Source organism: Triturus cristatus, chromosome 7 (assembly GCF_964204655.1).
Source record: "Triturus cristatus chromosome 7, aTriCri1.1, whole genome shotgun sequence".
NCBI classification, from domain to species: domain Eukaryota; kingdom Metazoa; phylum Chordata; class Amphibia; order Caudata; family Salamandridae; genus Triturus; species Triturus cristatus.
This window is the reverse complement of record NC_140590.1, coordinates 162,884,907-162,911,220: the sequence shown is the minus strand read 5'-3', so window position 1 is coordinate 162,911,220 and position 26,314 is coordinate 162,884,907. Positions and strand designations below refer to the sequence as shown.

Genomic DNA, 26,314 nt, shown 5'->3' with positions numbered 1-26,314 from the left:
GTCTCCGGGATAGGAAGACCACGGGTTGATCCAGACCCTCTTCATTGAGTTGCGATAACACTGCCCCAATGCCATGTTCCGATGCATCCGTCTGGACAATGAACTCCTTGGAAAAATCTGGGGCCCTTAAGACCGGGGCCTCGCACATGGCTTGCTTCAGTTTCACAAAGGCCTGCTGGCAAGCCTCCGTCCAGACTACCCGTCGAGGTTGCTTCTTGGACGTAAGCTCCGTGAGGGGGGCCACAATGGTCCCGTACCCCTTCACGAAGCGGCGGTAATATCCTGTGAGGCCCAGAAAAGCTCGGACCTCAGTCTGAGTCTTGGGGGGGTTCCCAGGCCATGATAGCCTCGATTTTCGCCTGGAGGGGCTGCACCGCTCCCCTACCCACCAAGTGTCCAAGGTACACTACCGACCCCTGCCCGATCTGGCATTTACTGGCCTTGATCGTTAAACCAGCGTGTTTCAGGGCCTGGAGAACAGTTTGCAGGTGACGCAAGTGATCCTCCCAGCTGTTACTGAAGACAGCAATGTCGTCCAGATAAGCAGCAGAGAAACTCTCCATTCCAGTGAGGATCTGGTTCACCAGACGCTGAAACGTGGCAGGTGCGTTCTTGAGCCCAAAGGGCATCACGCAGAACTGGTAGTGGCCCTTGGGTGTGGAGAAGGCTGACCTTTCCTTCGCTCCATCAGTCAGAGAGATCTGCCAGTACCCGGATGTAAGGTCAAAGGTACTCAAATATTGGGCAGCTCCCAGCCGGTCAATCAGTTAATCCGCCCTCGGGATCGGATGAGCATCAGTCTTGGTTACTGAATTCAGTCCCCGGTAGTCCACACAGAACCTCTGTTCCGGTTGGGCACTCGGTGGTGCAGCTTTTGGTACTAGTACCACTGGACTGGACCAGGGGCTGCTGGAAGGTTCAATCACTCCTAGCTCCAGCATCTTAGTGACTTCACTGTGAATGCTGGCCTTCACCTTGTCTGTCATCCGGTAGATCTTTGACTTCACAGGTGGGCTGTCTCCTGTGTCCACATCATGGACGCACAGGTGAGTCCTACCCGGAACAAGGGAGAACAACGAAGAGTACTGCCCCAGGACCTGGCGGCAGTCCTCCTGCTGTTCAGGAGTTAGGGACGGGGAGAGAATCACTCCCTCCACCAACCCATCCTTCTCTTGAGACGCAAATAAGTCGGGGAGAGGCTCGCTTTCCACGTCCTCTTCTCCGTCAGTCACCATTAACAATATGACTTCGGGCCTCTCATGGTGGGGTTTGAGGCGGTTGGCATGCAGCACCCGTAGGGGCTGACGAGGGGTCTTCAGATCCACCAAGTAGGTAGCCTTACCCTTCTTCTCCAACACCTCAAAGGGTCCTGACCAGCGATCCTGGAGGGCGCTAAGCTCTCCTGGTCCGATCACCCACACCTTCTGGCCAGGCTCAAACTCCAGCGGGTGAGCATTGTGGTCGTACCACGCCTTCATCACTGCTTGGCTGGCTTCCAAGTTGTCAGAAGCTTGCTTCCACAACTTAGCCATTTGGCTCCGGAAGGCCAGCATGTAGCTCACCACGTCCTGGGGAAGCTTTCTGGGAGTTCTTTCCCATCCGTCTCTCACCAGGCTGAGAGGTCCACGCACAGGGTGCCCATACAAAAGCTCGAAGGGGCTGAAGCCCACTCCCTTCTGTGGCACTTCCCTGTAAGAAAACAATAGACAGGGTAGGAGGACGTCCCATTTCCTCCGCAGGCTTTCAGACAGACTTCTGATCATGCCTTTCAAGGTCTTATTGAACCTCTCCACCAGACCATTAGTCTGGGGGTGGTAAGGAGTGGTGAACCGGTAGGTCACTCCACACTCCTTCCACATGGCCCGCATGTATGCTGACATGAAGTTGGTCCCCCTGTCGGACACAACTTCCTTGGGAAAACCCACTCGGGTAAAGATTCCCATCAGGGCCCTAGCCACAACAGGTGCAGTAATGGTCCTCAGAGGTATGGCCTCTGGGTACCGTGTGGCATGATCCACCAGAACCAGGATAAACCTGTGACCAGCTGTAGTAGGCGGATCTAACGGACCCACAATGTCGATGCCCACCCTTTCAAAGGGGGTGCTAACGACAGGAAGTGGTTCCAGGGGAGCTTTCAGCTTCACCCCTGTTTTCCCACTGGCTTGACAAGACACACACGTCCGGCAGTAGGTGTCGGATGACACTTTCATTTGAGGCCAATAAAAGTGCGGGACAAGCCGGGCAAAGGTCTTGTCTTGCCCCAGGTGTCCTGCCAAGGGGATCTCATGAGCCAATTCCAGAAGGAAGGCTCGGTAACGTTGAGGGACAACCAAGGCCCGTGACGATCCGTGCATGGGTGCCTTGGGTTCACTGTAGAGGAGGCCATCCTCCCAGTAAAAGTTATAGTTCCCCTCAACGTTCCCTGCTGCCTGGGCTTCGGCCTGTCGCCTCAGTCCCTCAAGGGTAGGACACTCCCTCTGGCCCTTGCAGAATTCCTCCCTGGTCGGCCCTCCCTCCACGTGCCACTCGGCCGGGATGGGTAGGTTCTCCAGTTCGGTAACATCCCCCTCCGCGGACTCCTGGTCCACCACCTCCGGTGGCCTATCCGTCACACGGGGCGCAGATGCCGAGGCAGGCTCCTCCTGTCCTCGGTTCTTCCCTTGATTGGCAGCCGGCAGTGCCTTTGTTCCAGGCTCCCGCCTAAACGAACTCCCTCTCCGGGTAGTCGCAGACCTTGTGCTGACACAGGCCCAGTCAGGTGTACCCAGCATCTCAGCATGAGTCCGGTATTCCACCTCTTTCCAAGCATTATGCTCCATGTCATTCCCCAGCAGACAATCGACTGGCACGGCAGGGCTTACGGCAACTCGAAGTGACCCTGCAACCCCTTCCCATTCAAATGGAACCTCGGCCACCGGATAGTGGCCCATTCTGCCGTCAGCCATCGCGGCAGGGTGGAGTACTTGGGGAATCACCTGCTCTGGAGACACCAGTTGGCTACGTACCATAGTCATACTGGCTCCTGTGTCTCTCAGAGCCTCCCCTCTTTGGCCGTTGATGGTGACCCATTGCCCATACTTTGTGGTATTTGCGGGCACCTGGATCTTAGGAACCATCTCCCGTTCTCCCAGGGACACTAAAGTGACACCCGCCCACTCCCTTCCCTTATCTAAGGGCATCTCCTCCCCGAGCACTACACTAGCTACTCCGGGGGCCTTTCCTCCGATGGGAGGGGGTGGTCTTTTCGGGCACTTCACATCTCCCTTATAGTGTCCGACACCACCGCACTCGAAGCAATGGACAACCCTTGGCTGCTGACTCTGGCCAGGATTAGGGTTTCTGGGTGGGTTAGCCCTAGGGGTGAATCCTGTTCCCTTCCCTTGGAAACTATTTTGGGGGCCTTTAGAGAACTCCGTTTTCTTTTCCCCTCCCTCTTTCTTCTGGGGGGCGCCCTGTCCGGTCTTTTGAGAGTCCCCTCCAGTCCCCCTTGTGGACACCCGGGTACTAGCCCAAATGTCCGCCTCCTCAGCAAGCTTCCGGGGATTGGTCAGCTTGCTATCCACCAGGTGTTGACGCAGTTCAGGGAAACATTTTTCGAGCAGGTGTTCCTTCAACATCAAATCAAACAACCCCTCGTAGTCCCTCACCTCGCTGCCCTGTATCCAACCCTCTAATGCCTTCTTTGCATAGTCCAGGAAATCCACCCAATTCTGTGTGCCCAGTTTGTGGCTACCCCGGAACTTCTGTCGGTACTTCTCGGGTGTTAGTCCAAACTTCCTCACGAGCGCCACTTTCATGGTGGGGTAGTGGGTCTGCTCATCCTGCTCCAGGGCCAATAATGTATCCCTACCAGCTGGAGGCATGTATCTATACAATCCCCCTCCCCAATATTTCTCTGGAACCCATGGATTCTTAAAGAGACCTCATAGGCTGCTAGCCACCTGGCGATATCATCACCCGCACTATAGCTAGCTACTATGTCTTTCGGCAAATAGGGTTTGGATTCCCTGGTGATTTCTCTTTCTTCGCTGCCACCACTAGGAACAGGGTGTGCCCCGACCCGTAGGATCTGGAGATCTATCTCCCTGAGCCTCAACTCGTGAGCCATCCTCCGTTCCTCTTTTTCTTTCTCCAGCTTCGCCAAATCCCATGTGAGCTGTCTTTTCTCCCTCCGGTCAGTTAATTCTGCTTCTAATAAGCCGTTGCTAGAGACACTGCTACCCTTCCTTGAAAGTGTTCTGGGCCCCGCCACTAGGTCCCCCACCTCAGGTTGGTACAAACCAGCCCCCTCGCTGACAGGCTCTCCATCCCTATCTTCCTTCTCCACCTTACTTTCTCGTCGTGCCTCCCCCCAAGCCCTTAAGCTGGTCTGGAGCTCACCCTTCTTTGCACCTTGGGGACAAAACACCCCCTCTCGCTCACAAAACTCTCTGAGTTGGGCCACATCCTCCAACACAAACTCCATTTTGCCCACTCAGGATAGAAGACAGTTGCTTACAGAAGCTATGCAGGGGGGTACCTTTTGTAATACCTCCTCCCACCACCAGAAGTAAATTTGGAAAAAACAAAACTCAAAATTAGGAAGTCCGCTTGAAGAAAACTCCCGGTGTAGGCCTATGGACTACCCACAGTTATTGTCGAGTATACGTAGGCACAGCTCTATCCCACCGCTGAACACCAATTTTATGTTGGAAACCTGGCAACCGGGTTAGCAGTCACCAGGTTCCCAGCACAATGGTAGCTTGGCTCGAGCGGTTGGGGTCAGGCACCGTGTTAAGCGTACGTCACACCCTCACAATAACCATGCGTTCATCCGTTCCAAAAACGACACTACACCGTAAAAATAATGCAAGTCAAATTGAAAATATATATGTCTTTATCTTATTTTCTCTTAGTTGCAGATTTCATTACATAAATACAATACATTAAGACTTTCCTTAGAAGAGCAGGTCAAATAAATAATACTACATTGGAATTTCAATAAATAGGTTCAGGTCATAAATAAGCAAGGAATAAATAGATGTGCAATAAATACAGATGGCAAATAAATACAGTCAGACAATAAATATAGTGCAGGAATAAATTAGTGGATGACAATAAATAAAGCACTTCCAATAAATAAAGTAAAACAATCAGTGACAATTCAAATCATTTACATGAGGTCACTTGGTCTTACTTTGCCCATACGCCACTTAAGGACCTTTGGATGGCATGAGGGTGTCCCACCTAGATTGGTCAAGGCTGGGGCCTACACTGAGGCAGAACAAGAGTAATCTACAGATCTGGCCCTCCAAACTACACAGCTCTTTATGTAGGTCACTGTACCAGTCTCAGTTCACCCCTGGCACTCTCAGGTTGGTTCTAGCACCCCTTTAGCCCCTAGAATGGTCTTTTAGGGCTCCACAGGGCCTTAGACGCCCCCTCTACCACTTACTGTCCTTTTTAAGATGATCGGCTCCACTCGACACCGTGTCGACGCCGTGAGGCGGCTCCGGTTCGATGTCGCTGGACGGTCTCGACTCGATGTCGCTGGGCGGTCTCGACTCGATGTCGCTGGTCGGCCTCGTTTCGATGTCGCCTTCCGGCGTCACAGGGTCTCGGACTCCCCACTTCCTGGTGTCTCCGGAGTGCGATCTCCTCTCCCGACCTCCGGCGCGCTTCACCTCGGTTTCCGGCGACTCCGGTGGGCGGACTTCACTCCCCCGTCGACGCCTCACCTCGACCTCAGGTGACTCCTGACTCGACCTCCGGCGCCTCTCCACGATCTCCGTCGGCGCCCTCACCTCGACCTCGGGTGACTCTCCACTCGACCTCCGGCGCCTCTCCACGACCTCCGTCGGCGCCCTCACCCGACCTCGGGTGACTCCTTACTCGACCTCCGGTGTCTCTCCACGACCTCCGTCGGCGCCCTCACTCGACCTCTGGCGGCCCCGGGTACGACGTCTGCTTTCTGTCAGCGCCGCTTCTCGACCTCAGGCCCCAAGTCTCCAGGCTTCTCGACGTCAGGACTCCAGGTGGACACTGCTGAACAGGTCAGGAACTTGCTGTTCTTCTTCTTTAAGGCCTGTTCCAACTTTTCAGTCCTTTAAGATGGTTCTTCTGGTCTTGATCCCACACAGGGCTCTAGGTTAGGCTTGGTCAGTAGAGACTAGCATCAAGGGTGGGTTTCTGAACCCCACTCCAAGCACTGGTTTCCACCTCTGCTGCCTTACTCCGACCTCCTTCTAACTCTGTCCTCTCTCTTCTCCAGTCAGTTGCCAACTGCCACCCTGAGATGGCCTCCCAACATTCTAAACTGCCTCTCACTGTCACAGGGTTCCAGAATGTTATGGAAGGTTCTAGGAATCTCCAGTGGGTTCTGATGATGTCACAGGTGACAATGGGTGGCCACCATTTTGTGTCTCAGGCCCTCAGACAGAAGTTCCAGGGGTAGGGAAAATGGCTCCCTGATCCTGCATCAACACTAAAAAGTCTGGTGGTTCCCAAAAAGGAAAAATTATAATAGGGTTTGAGGCAAAAGTGGGACAAAATAAATAATGATGAGGAGGGACCACCCAAAGGGCTGACAGGTCTAACATGCACAATACACACATACACTCAGTGTGTACATTGCCCCCATGCCATGTCCAAGGGTGGTAAGGGGTGTATTCTCTTTCCCTACTTTACAAATGGCTGTTGTGTATTAACGTACATTGGCTAGATATACATTTTACTCCAGTATTGGAGCTTTCATAGATTCACATGCCTGAATCATTCCCCGTCCTCGAGACGGGAGTCTCCGGTACATAAAAAAGCATTGCTAGTAGTATAGCCAACTGAAAAAAGGCCTAGGCACATTTTCCTTTGCAACCCATAACCTTCGTTATGTAAAAAAGGACTAAACTTGCCTCTGAACCAATCAGAGTCTCTCACCCTCTAGAACACTCCTGAGAGAACCTTCTGCTCCTCAGATTTTCTACCGCACGTTGCGCTAGGGAGTCTCCTTTGAGCTCTGCTCAAATTCAACAGTTGGTTCTAGATTGAAGAGTTTTTTCAACTGATTTTTTCTTCATCATTTTCTGGAGAATGGCTGACAAGGAGAAGAAGGGTTTTTTTAGAGCCTGTGCCACCTGTTCTAAGAAGAGGTTATATACTGACGACCCTCATAAAGATTGTATATACTGCCTTTACCCACACCATCAGGCGAAGGAGTGTAAGGTATGTCGTACCTTTTCTAATAAAACTCTGAGGGATCGTGAAGGTAGACTGTTAATTTGGCTCCAAAAACTTAAGACCAGGAAGGACGTTGTGTCTAGTGACAGCGATGAGGCGTCAACTGCTTCAAGGAGGTCTCAGAAAAGAGGTAGATCTCCTCAGGCTCATACCTCAGGGGAAAAACCTGAGAAGGCTCTTAAAAAGATCACATCTGGGTCTTCAGAGCGCAGCCCCTCAAAATCTCCTCAAATTAAGGAAAAGGAGAGCAAGGGTCATGCTTCAGGGGTAAAACATTAAAAAAAGACGAGTTCAGAGCCTTCAAAATCACCCCTTAAAATCAAACATTCGCTTAAAAAACCAGCCTCTACATCGCCTGAAGAGAAATTAGAGAAATCAACATCGTCGACGGGACCGTCGACGAAGAATGTAGCGTCGTCGACGAATAAAAGTGAGATAAAGGTCACTATTAAACCTATACCCTCGTCGACTATGGAATCGTCGACGGCAGTGTCGACGACGAGAGCGTCGACAACGGCGACAGTGACGACGACCACAACTAGACGGTGACAACGGGATCGACGACAACGGCGACGATTACGGCAGCGTCGACGGCGGCATCGGCAACGACGGTGTCGTCTGCGATTTCGATGGCAATCTTGTCGACGGGCTCGTCGACGAGAGAAAACCCCCCAGAAAAACTGGATTTTGCCAGGAAAAGGAAGATTACCCCGGACATTACCTCTCCTAGTAAGGTAACACCTCTGGTTCCATCCCACTTGTTGGAGGAGGAAGACTCGCAGGAGGGAGATAATGAGGGTCCCTTTGGTTATGCAAGTAGCCCTTCTCAGTTACACGTTAAATGTCAGGAAGATGACTGGGAGGATGATTATGGGGGTTATCAAGACCGCCCCCAGCAACGTTATCAGGAAGAGATGGTGAGTGTTCCATCTTCACTACTGACTGATTTGCAGTTCATGTTGGATGACTATAAAAGGAGGCATCCTTTACCTCATTCTTCCCAAAGGATTCCAGTGACTACATCGCACTCTGTTCCATGTACACCTGTGCGAAGACAAGAGGTACCAGTTCCTGTGCCTATATCACCTTTGCCACAACCGGCTCTAGACACATCTGACGATGAGGAGCAGGAAGAGGGGGAGATACCGGACCCTAGTAAAGAATGGGATGATTATCTGATTCCGTCCCCTTCCTCTCCTTCACCGAGGCCTGTGGATTCTCCTCCGGAGGACATCGGGGGGTTCCATAATCTTATGGAGAGGGCCGCACAGAGATTTGCGCTCAATATGTCGTCGGACAAAACAGACTGCTTCTTATATGATTTCAAAGAGCCGTTTCGCAGGACAGTTCGATCTCTTCCGATTGTGAGTCATCTATGGGAAGAGGGTCTCCAGGTTATGGAGACGCCGGCAACGATTACTCCAGGGCTTGCTAGACTGGACAAAAAAATATAAAGCGCCCTCGGATGCTCCGGCTTGTTTACTAGGCCACCCCAAGCCGGACTCCGTTATAACTCAAGCGGCGCAACAAAAATCGAGGAATCCGTCCGCTCCAATTTCAACGCCGCCAAACAGAGGGTAGGCGCTTGGATAATGCGGGGAAGAGGTTTTCGTCCATGTCTGCACTTCTGGTCAAGGCGGCGAATGCCCTCGCCATTCTGGGCAGGTATGATAGGCAAATGTGGTGCGACCTATCGCCTTACATAGACAGCATACCTGAGGTTGACAGACCGGAAGCCAGGAAAATCCTCCAAGAAGGTGAAAGGACTTCGGCTGAAGTCATAGATTGCAAAATGGACATTGCGACCACGGCCTTCAGATCTTTGGGAGGAGCGGCTGTTTTGCGCAGACAAGGATGGTTGAGAGCAACATCTTTTAGGCCAGAAGTCCAGAATAAGATCTTGGACCTTCCTTTCAATGGAGAAGATCTGTTTGGGAAGCATATTGATGAGGCCTTACAGAGTATCAAGAAAGATACGGAAACAGCTAAATCTCTGGGAACATTGCAATATAGAAAAGTTCCTTTTCGTGGCTCAAGAGGTAGGGGCCAAGCCTCCTATAGAGGGGGGTACCAACAAGGCCGGTATACTTCCTACTCCACATCATCTCAGCCATATCGTCAACAATATTCACTAGAGGTCGAGGAGGTCGTCAAGGAAAAGACACCACCCGGAGACCATGACAGCTATCTAACTCTGGTGACACCTATTCTTCATATGTCGCATGTTCCCCTGGGTGGAAGAATTTCCTATCATCTTCAAGATTGGCAGCAAATAATGACGGACCAATGGGTCCTCAACATAATACAATTCGGTCATACTCTAGAGTTTCTGGAAATTCCCCCTTGTACTCCACCAAGATATCAAGAGGTCAAGTATTTGCATCAGATGCGTCAAGAAATTCGGACAATGCTCCGAAAGGGAGCTATAGAACCGGTACCGAATTCCCAGAGAGGAAGGGGATTTTATTCCCGTTTTTTCTGATCAAGAAAAACGTTCTTCAATGGCACCCCATTTTGGATCTCAGATCCCTAAACTCTTACCTCAAGGATCAATCCTTCAGAATGATCTCCCTCCAAGATATTCTGCTGCTATTAAACCCAGGCGATCATATGACCAAACTGGACTTACGAGATGCGTATTTTCATATCCCAATATATCCTTCACACAGGCAGTACCTTTGTTTCGTGGTGGCCGAAGATCATTACCAATTCAAGGTACTTCCTTTTGGTCTGAAATCTGCCCGAGGATTTTTACAAAATGCCTGGCTCCAGTGGCAGCAGTTCTAAGGAAACAGAAACGCCAAGTATTTCCTTATCTCGACGACTGGCTAGTCAAGGCTCCATCGGCAGCATCAGCCCGGTCGGTAACAAGGGCCTGCGTGGAACTGTTTGCCAGATTAGGTCTGACTCTAAACGAGGTGAAGTCAACTCTTCAACCGTCAAGAAATATCACCTTCTTGGGAGCAATTCTGGATACGGAGGTAAACGGAGCGTTCCCCTCCAAGGAGAGACAGCGGGGAAAAATATCTCTATCTCAGGCTTTTATAAAAAGAAAGTCTCTTTCAGTACGCAAGTACAAATCACTGCTGGGAACGATGTCATCTTGCATTCCCCTCGTACCTTTCTGCAGGCGAAGGATGCGTCCGTTACAAGAACAGCCAGATCTTCAATGGCATCAAGCGACAGGATCCTTCGAAGATATACTCAGCGTAACGCCGATCATGGTTCACGCGGCAACATGGTGGACCCGGAAACGGAACATCTCGCAGGGTCTTTCTTTCCTGACTCAACCAGCTCCATTAGTGGTGACGACAGATGCGTCCTTGGAAGGCTGGGGGGCATTCCTTCAGGATCTGCAGGTCAGCGGTAGCTGGAAATTGTGCGAACAGCAATTGCATATCAACCTCTTAGAGCTCAGAGCTGTTCGCTTAGCATTGTTGGCATTCCTGCCAAGGATTCAAGGTGCAGCCGTGTTGATAAGAACAGACAACACAACAGCAATGCACTACTTAAACAAGCAGGGAGGAACAAGATCTCTCTCCCTATCTCGAGAGGCCCAGTTGATATGGGAATGGGCTCTACAACACGAAGTATCCATTACAGCGGAACATCTTCCAGGGGACCAGAACACCAAAGCGGATACTCTCAGCAGACTGAAGTCTGTCTGTCACGAATGGGAGATCGACAACAAGATTTTGAACAACATCTTCCAGATATGGGGAACTCCGACAGTAGATCTTTTTGCGACAAGGGAGAACAGAAAATGCAGGTTCTTCGCAAGCTGGCTTCCCCAACGGGGATCTTGGGGGAATGCGTTTTTGATGGCATGGTCAGGCATCTTTGCCTACGCCTTTCCTCCAATTCCCCTCCTGCTGCAGGTTCTTATGAAGATCAAGAAAGAACCATTCAGGATAATCCTGTTACATCTGTGGTGGCCCAGACAACATTGGTTCGCGGAGCTTCTTCTACTGTCAGAGGAGAGCCCGATTTGCCTGCAGCCGATACCATCCCTTCTGACGATGTTCCAGGGGGAAGTTCTTCATCCGGATCCGAAATCTCTGCATGTAGCAGCCCGGCTCCTGAATACTGCGAATTTCAACATCTGAACATCCCAACGGAGTGCAGGGAGATTCTATCTAGGGCCAGAGCGGATAGTACAATCAAAACATACCGGATGAAGTGGAAGAGATTCTGTTTATGGTGCAAAAGATCTAACATTCATCCGCTGCATTCGGAAGCTCATGAGATTATTCCATACATCTTGCATTTGGCTAAGTCAGGTTTGGCTCATACATCTTTAAAGGTACACCTAGCTGCAATTTCACGCTTCAGAAGAACTGCCTCTGGTCCATCTCTGTGGTCTGCTAGAGTCATCAAACAATTTTATGAAAGGATTGTTCCGAGTTTTCCCTCCAATAAAACCTCCACCACCTCTCTGACAATTGAACATTGTCCTTTCCCAGTTAATGAAACAGCCCTTTGAGTCAATTCACAGGGCAGAGCTGAAATTTCTATCGTGGAAAGTTGCGCTTCTCATTGCGCTCACTTCAGCCAAGAGAGTGGGGGAAATTCAGGCTCTCACGGTCCAGGAGCCTTTCTTACAATTGAAAGAGGACAGAATAATACTCAGGACTAATCCAAGATTCATTCCAAAAGTTCCAACTGACTTTCATTTGAACGAACCATTAATTCTTAAACGATTTTTTCCTCAACCAACAACAGCGGCGGAAAGAGCTCTCCACTCGCTGGATGTCCAGTGTTGTTTAAAGTTCTATTTGCAGAAAACTAAGCCTTTCCGAAAGTCTTCGCAACTTTTTGTTGCCTTCAGTGCACCCAGAAAGGGTTTCCCTTTGTCAAAAAGGGGAATTGCCAGATGGATTTCCAGTGCAATAGAGTATTGTCATCAGGCAGCTGGGCGACCTCTGAATGCACGAGTCCGTGCACATTCGACAAGAGCAGTCTCCACCTCTACTGCTTTATTTGCGGGAGTACCGATCCAGGATATCTGCAGGGCGGCGACCTGGACGAGTACGCACACCTTCACCCGGCATTACTGCTTGGATGCAGCCACAGGAAGAGATGTGGCGGTGGGAGAAGCGGTGATGAGGAACCTTATCCAGCTGAACGAGGTGACGGAGAGGCGGCTGGTGTTTGATATGGCCGTTGGTATACTGCACTGGTTCCCACACACGCCCAAAACTAGAATCACGAGCAAATTCGTAGATATGGGCCTTATATTAACAAAATGAGAAATCGCGAAACGTTGGAAAGCAACAGTGAGTCCCACGAGTAAACGATGGAAGGGGGAATTTCTCAAATGGGCCACCAGTGAGGGCGCGCTACGGTATCAATGGGCGCGCAGACGCAACGACGATAAGGCGCTAGAAGCGGCTGCTGCGTGGGAGGCGTTAGTACAGGCACTACGAGATTATGAGCCAGGCGCTGAAGGCGGAGACCGGGCCGGAGATGAGGGGATAGCCCCGGAACAAGCTGGGTCCATCACATAACTCAACACATAGATATTCCTTGAACTGTACGATACAAGAGGACAGTGACGGCCACCTGCATTGTTGGTGAGGATTGAGGGAGGGGGAGGGAATTTATAATTTTCATAGTGTTTAAGGGTAGGGGTTTTGTTACGAAGGTTTTTGGTTTGTTTGATGCATAGCTCTGGAAGGATTTCTATGCCCTTGTATTAGGTACTGTATGCTTGACGGGGGGCTTGTGATTAATCCTCAGGGTGTATATTGAAAAATTTTGTACAGATTTATATGTGGATGTACAAAAAAAAAAAAAAAAAAAACTACGTATTTAAAAAAAAAATGAGGAACCTTATCCAGTAACGGTGAGCCTTCCTTACCATCCCTCCTTCCTTTATTATCTACATTTGCACATTTTATTGTTGTTTATTATATTGCATGCCATTTGCAAAGTATTTTTGATATGTGCGTTTTGGTGTAGAGATACCGTTTTTATCACACTATATATGTTCCCTTGTTTCAGGTTCTGGGTAACAAAAAATGTGCATTTATTTACCGCTCGCTATTCTGATTCAGGCATGTGAATCTATGAAAGCTCCAATACTGGAGTAAGAAAACAAGTTACTTACCTGTAACTGTAGTTCTCCAGTATTGGAGCTTTCATAGATTCACATGCAACCCACCCTCTTCCCCTGAGAGGCTCACCTCGGATTTAGCACAAAGAATGTTATTGCACAAGTGCACGAAAATCTGAGGGGCAGAAGGTTCTCTCAGGAGTGCTCTAGAGGGTGAGAGACTCTGATTGGTTCAGAGGCAAGTTTAGTCCTTTTTTACATAACAACGGTTATGGGTTGCAAAGGAAAATGGGCCTAGGCCTTTTTTCAGTTGGCTATACTACTAGCAATGCTTTTTTATGTACCGGAGACTCCCGTCTCGACGACGGGGAATGATTCAGGCATATGAATCTATGAAAGCTCCAATACTGGAGAACTACAGTTACAGGTAAGTAACTTGTTTTCTTCCTGTCTTTTTTAAATTGGTCTGATCATTATATATTCCTTTTTTGCAACAAGGGTTTTTCAAATGTGCCATGAAAATATTTAAGTTCTATATTTAAAGTTAAGGTTAAAACTTGTAAGAAACTATGTTCTGGTGACTATTCTTTGGTGAATATTACAAATTGTTTCACTCTCTGAGGATCTGACCACTTCAGACCCTACAACTATTCTGCATCTTTTTAACTCTTGAACTGATTTCAGCTACAAAAAGTCAGTTAAAAATATTTTTTTCAATTGTAAATCGGTGTGTTCCATCTCACGATAGAGTTTGTCTTCAATAGCTTTAAAAATAGATTAGAGAAAATCTTACAATTCTAGAGCTGTGATACTATATTGTTGCTAACAAATGAATTATACCCATGTTATTAGAGCGAAAAAAAATCAGATTGGTCATCTTGTATAGTTTGAAACAGTTGAGAAATTCTTATGATTCTAAAGTTGACAATCCAAGATTAAATATTTTCCTGTGATGTCAGTTCCTATTTCAGTCAAATATAAAGAGACATTTGTTAGTGATGGGTGTCTTGCAATGCATTTGTTCCTGATATTTCTACTGCTTTAGCCCTTGATGTTTACTTCCTGCAATTGGAACTACTACTATATCAACTTCTGGACATTGAACTTTCCTGATGCCAAGGGCAGTTTTGGTGCCTTGAGCTGCTAATCTCATGTCTGTTCAGATTGACTTTAGAAATGAAAAAAAAAACAAGTGAGGTTCCACAAGTCAGAGAAGGGGGCCAAGACTAAAGTGTTTAAGAAAGTCAGCATTACCTTAATAACCTCCTGAGATTCCCAATCCAGACTAAAGACTTAGTAAATGCCTCATTATATATGATTGAAACTGGAACTGACATTACATTTAAAGACGCCATCTTGGATTAGGAACCTTGGATACAATCCTTGGAAAGAACACTTTACCAGGCTTGTCCTCCTCCCTTTTCTAAAAGTTGTGACGTCCGTTTAGAGCATGAAGAAGCTTGACTTTCTTTGCACACTGCAGTCCAGCCACCACGCCACACTTCTCACCTGAGTCTGTGTGGCCCCGGAATTCTCTTCTTGGAGCCTGTGAGCAGACATGTCAGTGGCAGTAAGAGCACTTAACCAGGCGCGGAACACTGCATCAATCAGCATACTTCCTGACTTGCCAAGGATCGCACGGTCTTCTAACAATTGTACTTTCTGGTAAACCTTTAGCGTAGATGTAACAGAAGTCTCCTCTGCTTCTGATATCCTGTCTCAAACCCTGCTTGCATCTCATCAACATGGATGTCTAACACCTACATGAAGCTCAACACTACCAAGTGCGAGTTCCTGTTATTTTCTATGAGCATTCAGCAACAGTTAATCCATCGCCAAGGCACCTGCATTCATCCTTGACACCAGCCTCACCCACAAGGAATAGATTGAAAGTTCGCCAAGTACCAGCTCTCGTTGCTAAAGACAAACCATTTCTCCCTGAAAGTGACTTGAGAACTGTTGTATAAGCCACCAAACTCTCACATCTGCATGTTTGAAAAGCCGTCCTCCATGGCCACCCAGACTCCACAGAGGCTGGTCTCATCCAGGTCCTGAAGAAATATGACCACATACCCTCAAACCTGATGAAACTCTACTTGCTCCCTATACCAGCTGCACCATCTTAAGAACCAGCTGCATTATTTACAAAGCTATTACAACAGCATCCCTGCCTATCTGGCTGGCTAACTCTTGGCACACCCTAAAAAAGAACACAATTGTACTGGAGGCAAAGATATGCAAAAAAGAAAAACCAAGTCCGCAGGCCTTCTCCTTCTTGAAAGAAGAACACTACATTACAACGTAGTAATAGACTACTTCTGCTGTTCTTTCTTATTCTTTGCTGTTTGTTAGCAGTTCTCATGTAAAGTTTCAGTTTTTTTTTTTATAACTGCCTTCTGTGACCCGCTGTGTCCATGTGTTTTCAACAAAACTTCTGTATGTGGGGTTGCAGACTTACTCAACCATACTCCACACTTGTAACGTGGATATTGGGAATACCATCCTTTTTAACACTATTCCGGACTTTACATTTACTTTTATCTGGCTTTCCATAGAAGCAATTGCATCTTGCTATAGATGCTATTCATGTACTAAGAAGAATCAACACATGTGTTTTTTAATGTTCATGCTCTTTCTCTTCCATGTTTCTTTTTGAAGACTTGCTGCAAGCAAATGTGATTTATTCTTTCAAGGTTCTGCCTACTCGTATTTTTCTTTATTGCATTTTTTTGCTGTAAAGGGAAGTATTTTAATGGTTTCTCACATATAAGAAAACAAAGAAGTCAGCCATTATTTATATGTAATAAGACTACTTTTATCTTATTTGTAGTGTGTGCACAACATTTTTTGTTCTCTTTAGGTCTGAGTTTTGACAGTACAGCTGTCAAACAAAGCTGTTGTTTCTAAGATACTTAGAGTTGATTTTCTGCCCCCTTTTCCAAGCATTGTTTTTCTGTCTAACTACTTTCAGACATTGTCTTGAGACTTAGTCAATATTCCAGTGGAGTATTAATCATTCCTTAATACTGCTGGCTGTTTTGGTCTGTCCTTCTTTCTTCAAGCAAGGGCTTGCCTTACAAAGCATGGGAGATTATTTTACATTTCAAAAGTATACTCGGTACATCACATTGTTTGTTACAGTGAATTCATAATGTTATACATTCATTCAATATCAAAATTAATAATTTCTTTATTATTTTGTAGTACAGCAGACTTTTCGTTTACCTTATATCAGTTCTCATGTTTGAGTCTTATATTGTCATGGCTGCTCTATTGGCTTTTCTTTTTGACGTATGTAAGCACCTGACCACAAGATGGCTGTCCCAATTTTCTAGACTTCAGTACTCCTAGGCAAATATTTTATTTCACTGAGTCACCTTTTTCTTACAGCCATTATCAAATACGAGTGCACCCAAAAACTCTTTTGTTTGATTTCATAGGCTAAACGTATGCCCCATGTATTAAAAACAAATACTCCACATAGAGGGTACACATGACCCTGACTTGCCTCTTAGTTCACATAGCATTGTCATTAGGGCTAAAGCAGGATGTGGTAGCACACTGTCATTTACAGGCAGACATTTTCCATTGAAATGGCCACAAGCTTTCCCACTGACATGCAGTTTTACTGACAAAACTATATAGTGTACAAACTATAACGTGTTGAAATCTGATTTCAGCAAATATTTATCATTTGCACTTAACCAAATAAAGTATTCTGATTTTTTTTTTTTTATGCTACTAAAATCTTTGATCTAATAGAGCCTTCTAATTGCAGAATCATTTTCCTTGTCCTTTCCTTATTCCATTTTCTCTTTTCCCTTTTCCCTATTCCCAATGTCCCAGACTTCCGACTAGATCCGTACATTTTCGACCAGTACTCCTGCGCACTGGCCGGTGGCGCCGATTGGCTCAGGGTCAAAGGCGTCGTCTGCACTGCTAATGACGTGAACGATGCCTATATAGGCGCCACCCCAGCATGCTGACCTCAGTTTCTTCTTTTCCACTCTATCAGCGCAGATCCGAATTGAGCTACCTTTTGTTGACATTTACTGTTCATTTGTTTCTTGTTTTCTTCATTTGATAAATTCAAGAAGTGAGTAGGAGGCTCTGATGTTTTGAGGAAAGTCGTTCCATGTCTTGGGTGCGATTTAGGAGAATGAGTGACCTCCAGTTTTGCTTTTGTGGATGCAGTTAATGTGTCTGAGTGAGAGTGAGACAGAGCTTAGGTGTCTGGTGTGTTGGTGTAAGTGTAAGAGGCTGTTAAGGTATTCTGGTCCTGTGTTGTGTAGGGCTCTGTATGAGTGCGTGAGAAGTTTGAATTGGCTTCACTTGGAAATGGGGAGCCAGTGAAGCTTCCAGACGTGCGGTGTGATAAGGGTGTGGCAAGGGAGGTTGATTATTAGTCTTGTAACGTTGTTCTGGATGGTTTTGAGTCTCTGTAGGACTTGTTTGGAGATTCCGGCATAGAGAGTGTTGCTGATAACCAGCCTGCTAGTGATAAGTGCTTCCATGACGGTATGTCTGGTGTTCTGAGGCAACCATTTGAAGAGTTTTCGTAGTATGCGTAGGATGTGAAAGCAGGTGGTGCACACTTCTTGATTGGTGTGTGAGTGTTGGTCCTAGCTCCAACGGCCACCAGGTGAAGTCCTATGCGGAGGCCTTATTGCCGAAGACCAGTACTTGTGTCTTGTCGGAGCTGAGCTACAGGCAATTTGGTTCGCATCCAGTCTGCTACCATGGTCATGCAGTTGGTGAAGTTGATTCTGGCGGTGGATTTTCTGTCCGTCAGGGAGACGATGAGTTGGGTGTCATTTGCGCAAGAGATGACGGTGATGTCTTGTGATTGGATGATGTTGGCGAGCGGTGTCCTGTATATGTGGAAAAGGGAGGGGCTGAGGGATGATTCTCTATGGGACTACACAAATCCATTTCTCGGTCTCTGATGTGAAGGGTGGCAACATGACCCTTTGGGTTCTTTCCGTGAGGAAGGAACAGATCAATTTGGGAGTGGATCCTTGTATGCCAATCACATGGAGTGTTCTGATGATGGTGTTATGTGAGACAGTGTTGAAGGCCGCAGAGAGGTCGAGCTTGATGAGGGCCGCTTTTTCTTCTATGTCCAGGATGGTTCAAATATCATTGGTAGTCGTGATGAGTGCTGCTTCGGTTCTTTCTAAATCCTTATTGAGTGTTCTCTAGAAGATAATGAAGTTCGAGGTGGGTTGTGAGCTGCTTGTTGATGGCCTTCTCAATCACTTTGGCTGGATAGGGAAGGAGGGAGATGGGTCGGCTTTGGGCTTCTTGAGGAGGGTGTTAATTTCTGCAAGTTTCCATTGATCCAGAAAAGTGGTGGAAGTCATGGAGGTGTTGATGATGTGGGCCAGAGTCGTGCTGATTGGTGATGTTCTCAGGTTGCGGATGTGGTGTGGGCATGGGTACGTAGGAGCACCTGAGTGGATGGTCCACATGATTGCCTCTGTTTCGATTCTGGTAAGCGTTGGTCATTCGGTTAGGTAGCTGTCATGTTTGTCGGTCGGTAGGTTAGCAGCAAGGTCTCTGAAGTTGGGTTAGTGTGCGAAGTTGCTGTGGATATTTGCAATTTTTCTAAGGAAGAAGTTGGATAGGTTGTTGCAGAGTTGCTGGGAGGTAGCGATGTTGGTGAGAGTGGCTGAGGTTGAGGGGCAAACCTTAAGGATCGGGAAGATCTCCTTGCAGCTGTTGGCGCTTCCTCCGATTCCACTAGTGCTTTTTCTTGGTGTCTATTAGCTGCTGGTGACGGCGTATGAGTGCAGCTTTGTAGGTAGTTCTGTTGGTGGTGTCATGGCTGGCTCTCAATTTCTTTTCTACAGTGTTGTTTAATATCTCTGGGGTTTTCTCTGTAGCAGCGAGCCTGCTTGTATGATCTAGTTGTTGGGTTAGAAGGGTGTGAGGGAATCGCAGTTCTTGATCTAGTTGTGGAATCTACAAAATAAACCCTGGCAAGTTCCCTACCACACTACCGGATAGGGAATCCTGGATAGCTTTGGAAAGATTGTTTTTTTTTATTCCACCAGCCTTGCACTGTGGTCAGTGAACACTGCATGCTTATTGGGTCAGTATTCCCATACTGTATGGGATTTGGTTGTGCAAATGCTGACCATGGTCTCAGGGAAGGTCCGATCCATCCCTAACCAAGCCATTGCTGATGGCAGGAATGCAGCAAAGTTCACCATTCATTGCAGGCTGGATACGGCTGACTAATATCTACTGGCTTCTTGGGGGATATCCAGGCATCCCTTATGGACATGCCTGGATATCCCTTGACTGTTTGCCAACAAGGCGGATTTGGCGCTTGAGTGCAGTAAAGATAGCAGAGCCACCACTAGATCGTTGGAACTATCCATTGCCCCACTACAGCTGTATTCCACCTTCCACCTCTTACATAGCTACAGTAGAGGCTATCAGACACATAATTTCACCTCCAGCCACCAAAGGCATCAGGCTTCTAAGTCCTATTGTGAGTTTGGATGTGGCTACCACATACCTTGTGGATCCCAAGACCAGATGTCTGCCCAAGCTGTCACCCCCAGCCCCCCCTCCCCCTCACCCCCAGCCCCCCCTCCCCCTCCCCCCCTTCCACAACACCCCCCTGGCAGCCGCAGCCTCAAAACCCCTTTAATATGCCCTTGAACATCATGGGCAACCGACAGGCGGCAGGATCCGGCTCCACCTGCCCGTATAGGCAAGTTGGAACATCAGACAAGAGGATGCTTCAGATTGTTCAGTGGAGTTATGCCCTTCCGTTCAAGAATCCCCTGCCACACTTGCCACTGTCCTCCGATCGGCTGACGGAGGACCACCTATCGCTCTTGCAACCAAGTGAAGGCTGTTTTGGCCAAAGGAACCATTAAGAGGGGGCGAGCATCAGAAATAGGACTCTCCCCTTCATTAAAGCCATTCTGTACACAGTGCAATTCGGCGCCTATCCTCTGGAGTGGCGAGTCCAGGGTATTCAGGTTATGATGCCGAAGTTTCATCCTCTATCCTTAATCAGCTGAGACTGATTCTGAGGCTGCTGGGCCTCATGGCCTCCTGCATCCTGCTGGTAAATTCTTTGCTCCACCTCACCCTTCCAAGGAAGAGGAGAGACTCCGCCGCTTAGATCCAAAAAGAGCGTTGTCATTCTACATTGTTCGTCCTAAAGATATCCAAGTGGACGATCAACTCTTTGTTGGGTTTGCTGAAGCAAAGAAGAAAAAGCAGTGCAGAAGAGAACCATCTCTGTTTGTACTATGCATAAATATCTGCTATGGATTGGCCAAGGCTCATTCCACCAGGGCCAAGGTCACGACCACTGCAATAGCTCGCCGAGTTCACGTTCTGGATATCTGTCATGCAGCCACATGGCCATCACTACACACGTTTGCCAAACACTACTGCCTAGATGGTCAGGTCCGACGCATAGGGCATTTTCCCTGTTTGGTCCCTAGGACTTTTTATTTTTAGTATAATCCTTTTGCAGACTCTCCTCCGGGGCGGTAATGCTTGGATATCTATTCAAAGGTAAGGAATCTGGGGCTGGAAGTCTTTATCAGATGAACAAGTTATTTAACTTTGGTAAAGCCTTATCTGGTAGAGTCTATCTAGCTGTGGATTCCTTACACACCATCCGATCTTAGCTCTGTGAACGGCAATTTCCATCCCTGTAGAGGTCCTGTAGGATCTCACCTTTGGCACACTGGTCAGACTGCCTCAGTGTGGCCCTGTGCTCCTGGCACAGAAGGTAGTCACAAACTGAGGTCAGCATGCTGGGGTGGCACCTTTATAGGCAGCGCGCACTCACTTTCGGCGTGGATGACGACAGTGCATTGCCAACAGGCACAACCTACCAGAACTCTGATGTACTGCTTGAACATTTCCAGATCCAGTCTGAAGTCCGAGGATTCCAAGGTAAAGAATCCGTGGCTAGATAGAGTCTCTAGGCATTACCAAATGTAAACAAGCATTGGCATAGCCAATAGGTCTCGCCTTTGGGACCTTATAAGTGTTTAGCCATGCAACAGTTGCATAACTAAATACTTATAAGGTCCCAAAGGCGAGACCTATTGGCTGTGGCTAAGTGAAAGTGATCGCAATCGCGATCACGATCAAACATCAAAGCGGCCCTGCGGCCGCAAAAGTGAAAGTAATCGCGGCAAAGCGCGGCGCGCGCGCCCGCGCACATGCACTGTAGCTCTAGGCTGGCCTGGTAGCACTTTTTGGAGCCCTCTCAATAAGTCTTGCCAGACCAGCGCATGCGCTGGGTCAGGCGAGACCTAAAAACGTGTTCTAACTATATCATTTAAAAATTATAAAAAAGTGCTTGGCTAACTACTGAAATATATTTTTAAATATTTGTACAGTTTGTTTACAAGCTATTTATGTGTTGTGTGTCCAGCATGATTGCCAGATAGTTCACTTTACAAATTCATCTAACTTTCTAGTCCGAGAAAGAAAAGTAAAATCTTATGTCCAGGACAAAATAAGCTGCAGTTTGTTACAAGACATAAAGCTGACATATGACTTCGGTGTTTGCACGCACAGAATATGTGACAAGATAAAAACAAGAATTAAAAGCATCCTTATTGGTCATTCACTTTCTAAATGAACAGAATACCTGTTCTTTGCCAGCTCAATCTCTCTCTCCAGATCTGGCCAGTAGACCCTAAAAATAGCTCTCAGTGGTAAAATCTGATTCGCCATAGCAAGGGGGCAAGTTGATTTCTCGAGACCTGCTGGTTGAATTGGTGTATTTGCCTTTATACCCATGCATGGCTGCTTTTTTAGGTCTCGCCTGGCTATCGCGTAAGCGATCGCTCAGCGAGACTTATGTAGGGGCTTCAGAAAATGCTCCCAAAGGCTTCCCAGGCGGATCGGGTGGCAGTTACGTGCACAACCACGCGCATTCCATTTGCCACCAGCTACTTCCTGCGCGTGCGCTGCCTCACGCATTCAGAGAGATTTAGTAAGGGGCACGACCTTAGGAATGCGGTTTATGGCCAGTGCATGTGAGGCATTCAAGCGCGAAGCTGGCATCTGGCATCGGACTTAAAAGCAGCAGACTGCTTTCGCCAGCGTGCGCTCGGCCTCACTTCCTGCATCCCCTCTTACAACAATTAACTTTCGTTATAACTCACACCCCATATGCTCGTTCCCTCCCACCCTTCCTTTGATGTCTGTTTTTCTTGTTGTTTACAAACCACGCCACACACTGCTGCATGCCACACACTGCTGCACGCCACACACTGCTGCACGCCGCACACTACCGCACGCCACACACTGATGCGCACACTGCTGCATTACACACTGCTGCATTACACACTGCTGCACACCGCACACTGCTGCACGCCTCACACTGCTACACGAAACACTGCTGCACGCCTCACACTGCTGCACGCCTCACACTGCTGCACACTGCTGCATTACTCACTGCTGCATGCTGCACGACACTGCTGCATGCAGCACACTGCTGCACGCCGCACACTGCTGCATGCCGCTGCACGCCACACAGTGCTGCATGCCTCACACTGCTACACGAAACACTGCTGCACGCCGCACACTGCTGCACGCCGCACACAGCTGCCCGCCGCACACTGCTGCACGCCACACACTGCTGCACTCCACACACTGCTTTTATGCGAGTTTATGATACTGACATTGTAAATAAAATGTGCCTTTTATTTGTTTTAAAACCAAACCATAAATAAAAGGCATTGTAATTTTACAATGCCAATAGCTCAAACTCTTAAAAATGCGAGACCTATTGCATTGCAAATGCTTGTTCTAATATTGAGACCTGAATGTCATTGGCTGGAATCCCACTACATAATTTCAGATGACATTCACCTAGTTTTCCTCACATGTAATCATGAACATCAAAATGTTCACATATCAATAGAGGTAAAACTAAATAAATCGGTTATTTCTTTACGACAGCAACTTTCTACAGCAGTCAAGAATGCTGCACCAGTTGTAGTTCTTTTTATGAGAGAAAAAGTGTCCCATTTACAAATAATAAAGCCTTCTGATGTAAACATCGGGAGGAATAAAGAAAACAGTGAACGCTGCTGGAGGCGCCCACTTATGCTCAACTCTCCCAGACCCGTCATGGTGGCAGGGGAGGTCTGAAAATGTAAAGGTACTTTACTTTCAACCAGCTGGTCTTTACTGAGTGATGCATTGCTCTTAAACCAAATACTGCACAGCTTTGTCAGATATCCTGCGAGAGTTGTGCAGCCCTGCCCCCGCCCAATGCAAACCCTCTCTTCCCCTTATTAAAAGGAATGGCAACCTTCTAGGGCGTTTTCACCTCTCCTCCCCAGGCCCTACCCTAGTGTATGGAATGGCGGCATTGACCATCTCCGTTTACTGCTTAGCTAGTTGGAGTGTTTTCTTACATCCTCTCTGATTTCCACCTTAATTCCTCCATTATTTGGCCTATAAAACCGTATATTTTGAAAATTGTACTTTAAACATCCTTGAGCCTATTTTTTCTCCAACTGTTCTTTTGGCGGCTGGCCCTGGAGTAGGGAGTATGGGGCAGGGGTGTATTAGAGCTGTCAGTCTTCTGAAGACGTTTGAGCTGTGCATTTTAGCAAGCATTAAAGCTATTTCCAGGACGTCTTTGATTCCCAGTTCATCACTGGGAGATTATCCTGTCAACAGCGTTAAATATAAATAGGTCTATCAGGATAGAAACATGTGGTTGTTTTTGATAAACCGTGATTACAGTAGACCCAACAACTATGTTATTGAGGTGCATTCCATATATATAACTGATTTTCTATTAATTTATATATTGACAGTGTATGACATATTAATATAGTTTTTCTTGTTTGGGATCTCTGAAAAAAATTTGTAATAAAATATAATAATAAAAAAAAAAAAAGAAAATTGTATTTGTAGGTACGTTACTCTTACTTACTATCTCCCTCCAGACACGTACGTCATCAAACTCTTTGATCGGAGTGTGGACCTTGCTCAGTTCAGTGAGAACACCCCTCTGTATCCAATCTGCAGGGCTTGGATGAGAAACAACCCATCGATGCGAGAGGAGGAGCGATCCCCCAGTCCTGCCCTGCCTGTGGTTCAAGAGGATGAGGAGGTGAGGCACAGAACCCCAGAGGTGTCTCTTAGTCGTAGACTTCTCTGAGAAAGGTAATGTTTCTAAGGAGTTGACATGTGGCTGCCTTGCTGTGCTGCCTGTCTGCTTAACTACAGTCATTCTTCTTGCCTTATCTTTCAAGCCGTTTACTACATTCCGTGTGGCTGCTTTGTGTCTATCTGACCCATCAGTCTGTCCATCTTTCCATGATCTGTGACTGCAGTGTTGGTTTATTCAACTGATACTGGATATGAGTAAACATTGAGCCTTGGAGAATACATGCCGCTGTCATCGGCAAGTTGAAGGTCAGTTGAACTGCTCTGCCCGGAGAGGAGTCCATCCCGAATGATAATCTCTGTGGAGGTTGCCTCAACAACTGATCTACCAAAGATTCATGTGATCCTGACCAGAGCCTCGAAGCCACTAGATATTTGCCTGGATTGTAATTCTGCAGACACATTCCTGCCCAGGGTGAGCCTTCACAACCCCCAAGCGGATCGTTTCTACTAGGGTTCCACTATCAGACCCATTCAGGCCACAAAGAAACACAGAGGTCTTCCCTCTTCACTTCTGCTGATGGAATTGTGTTCCCATAGCCGAAATAAGTTATCTAGAGTCTGAATCTGTTTTAACAATCGATCTTGCCCATGCTGATTCTGGAATATGGTGTTTACATCCAGTGTGATCTAACCCTAATTTCCAGTTACCATTTGGAAATGGCTGAGTTCTTTGGTCCAGGGCCTGCCCCCAGTATCGTGGGAGAGCAAGTCACCATAAAATCTTTACCATGATCAGTGGGCTACCAGTTCGGATTCACTGCTTCAATTCTCTCCATTGGAAGACCTTGCAGTGGCTAAGAGACCGACAGGCTTTAACTGGTCTCTTTTTGAACTGTGTCTGGGCCGAACATCCTGTCCTTTTGTCCCAAACGCACTAGGTTGATCGGTTTGCACCGAAAGTCAGAGACACTGAAACAGGACTAGCCACATCTTTCCAAACCTGCTACATTGTGTTTTTCTGCCTGACACCCCAATTCCTTTGACTAAGCATTGTAGATGACCATTGTAGTAAACTCAACAAATCCAAAGATTAGCTCTAACACTCTTGCCCATACAGTAAGATTGCAGTATTATTTAAGAATATACAACCTAGTGTTTTAATGCTGTAAAAATATTTGGAGTGGTATCTTAAACCCATAACTTGTAAGTTCTGGCATTCACTTTTTGTCGGTAATTTTATTTCCCCTTTTTATATGTTTGTTTTTATTATCCTATGTCTCTGACATTCTAACACAAACTGGACATTGAGTTTGAATTTTGTTTACCGTGTCATGCTGAAAGCATACTGTTAGAAAACCCCACTCCCACACCGGAAGGGTGGTAGTGGGTTCTCCCAGACATACACTGTGGTAGCTTGGCTCGAGTGGTCAGGGATCAGGCACCGTGTTAAGCATACGTTATACCCACACAATAACCATGCGTGCATCCGTTCCAAAAACGACACTACACCTTAAAAATTTATACTGAAAATATATCTCTTTATCTTCTTTTCTCTTAGTTGCTGATTAAATAAATAAACAATAAGACAATCACAGTACACAAGGCTTTTTCTGTGGAATGGTACGTCAAATAAATACTGTCTTAACGATTCAATAAATAAGGTAGATCATAAATAATCAAGGCATAAATATAAGTGCATTACATTACAGGCAATTAAATATTATGAGGCAATAAATACTGTACGATAATAAATATTGTGAAACAATAAATACTGTGAGGCAATAAATAGGATAAATACAATAAATACAGTGCTCTCAATAAATAATAAAAGCCAACAGTGACACTTGTAAATCAGTTCACATTCCTGAGGTACTATGGGATGATTTGACCCAATCCCAGCTTGTAAAGATTTGGATGGCCTGA

The 26,314-nt window shown here is 47.1% G+C and overlaps 1 protein-coding gene across 1 annotated transcript in view; it reads left to right on the top strand.

The window, feature by feature from the left end:
• LIN37 (lin-37 DREAM MuvB core complex component) overlaps positions 1-26,314 on the top strand; it is a 213,993-nt gene that overhangs the window by 103,880 nt on the left and 83,799 nt on the right. Inside the window, exon 7 of the mRNA XM_085615919.1 lies at positions 24,226-24,392. Within this exon, the coding sequence (XP_085472045.1) occupies positions 24,226-24,392 (167 nt within the window). The remainder of the gene's footprint in view (positions 1-24,225; positions 24,393-26,314) is intronic.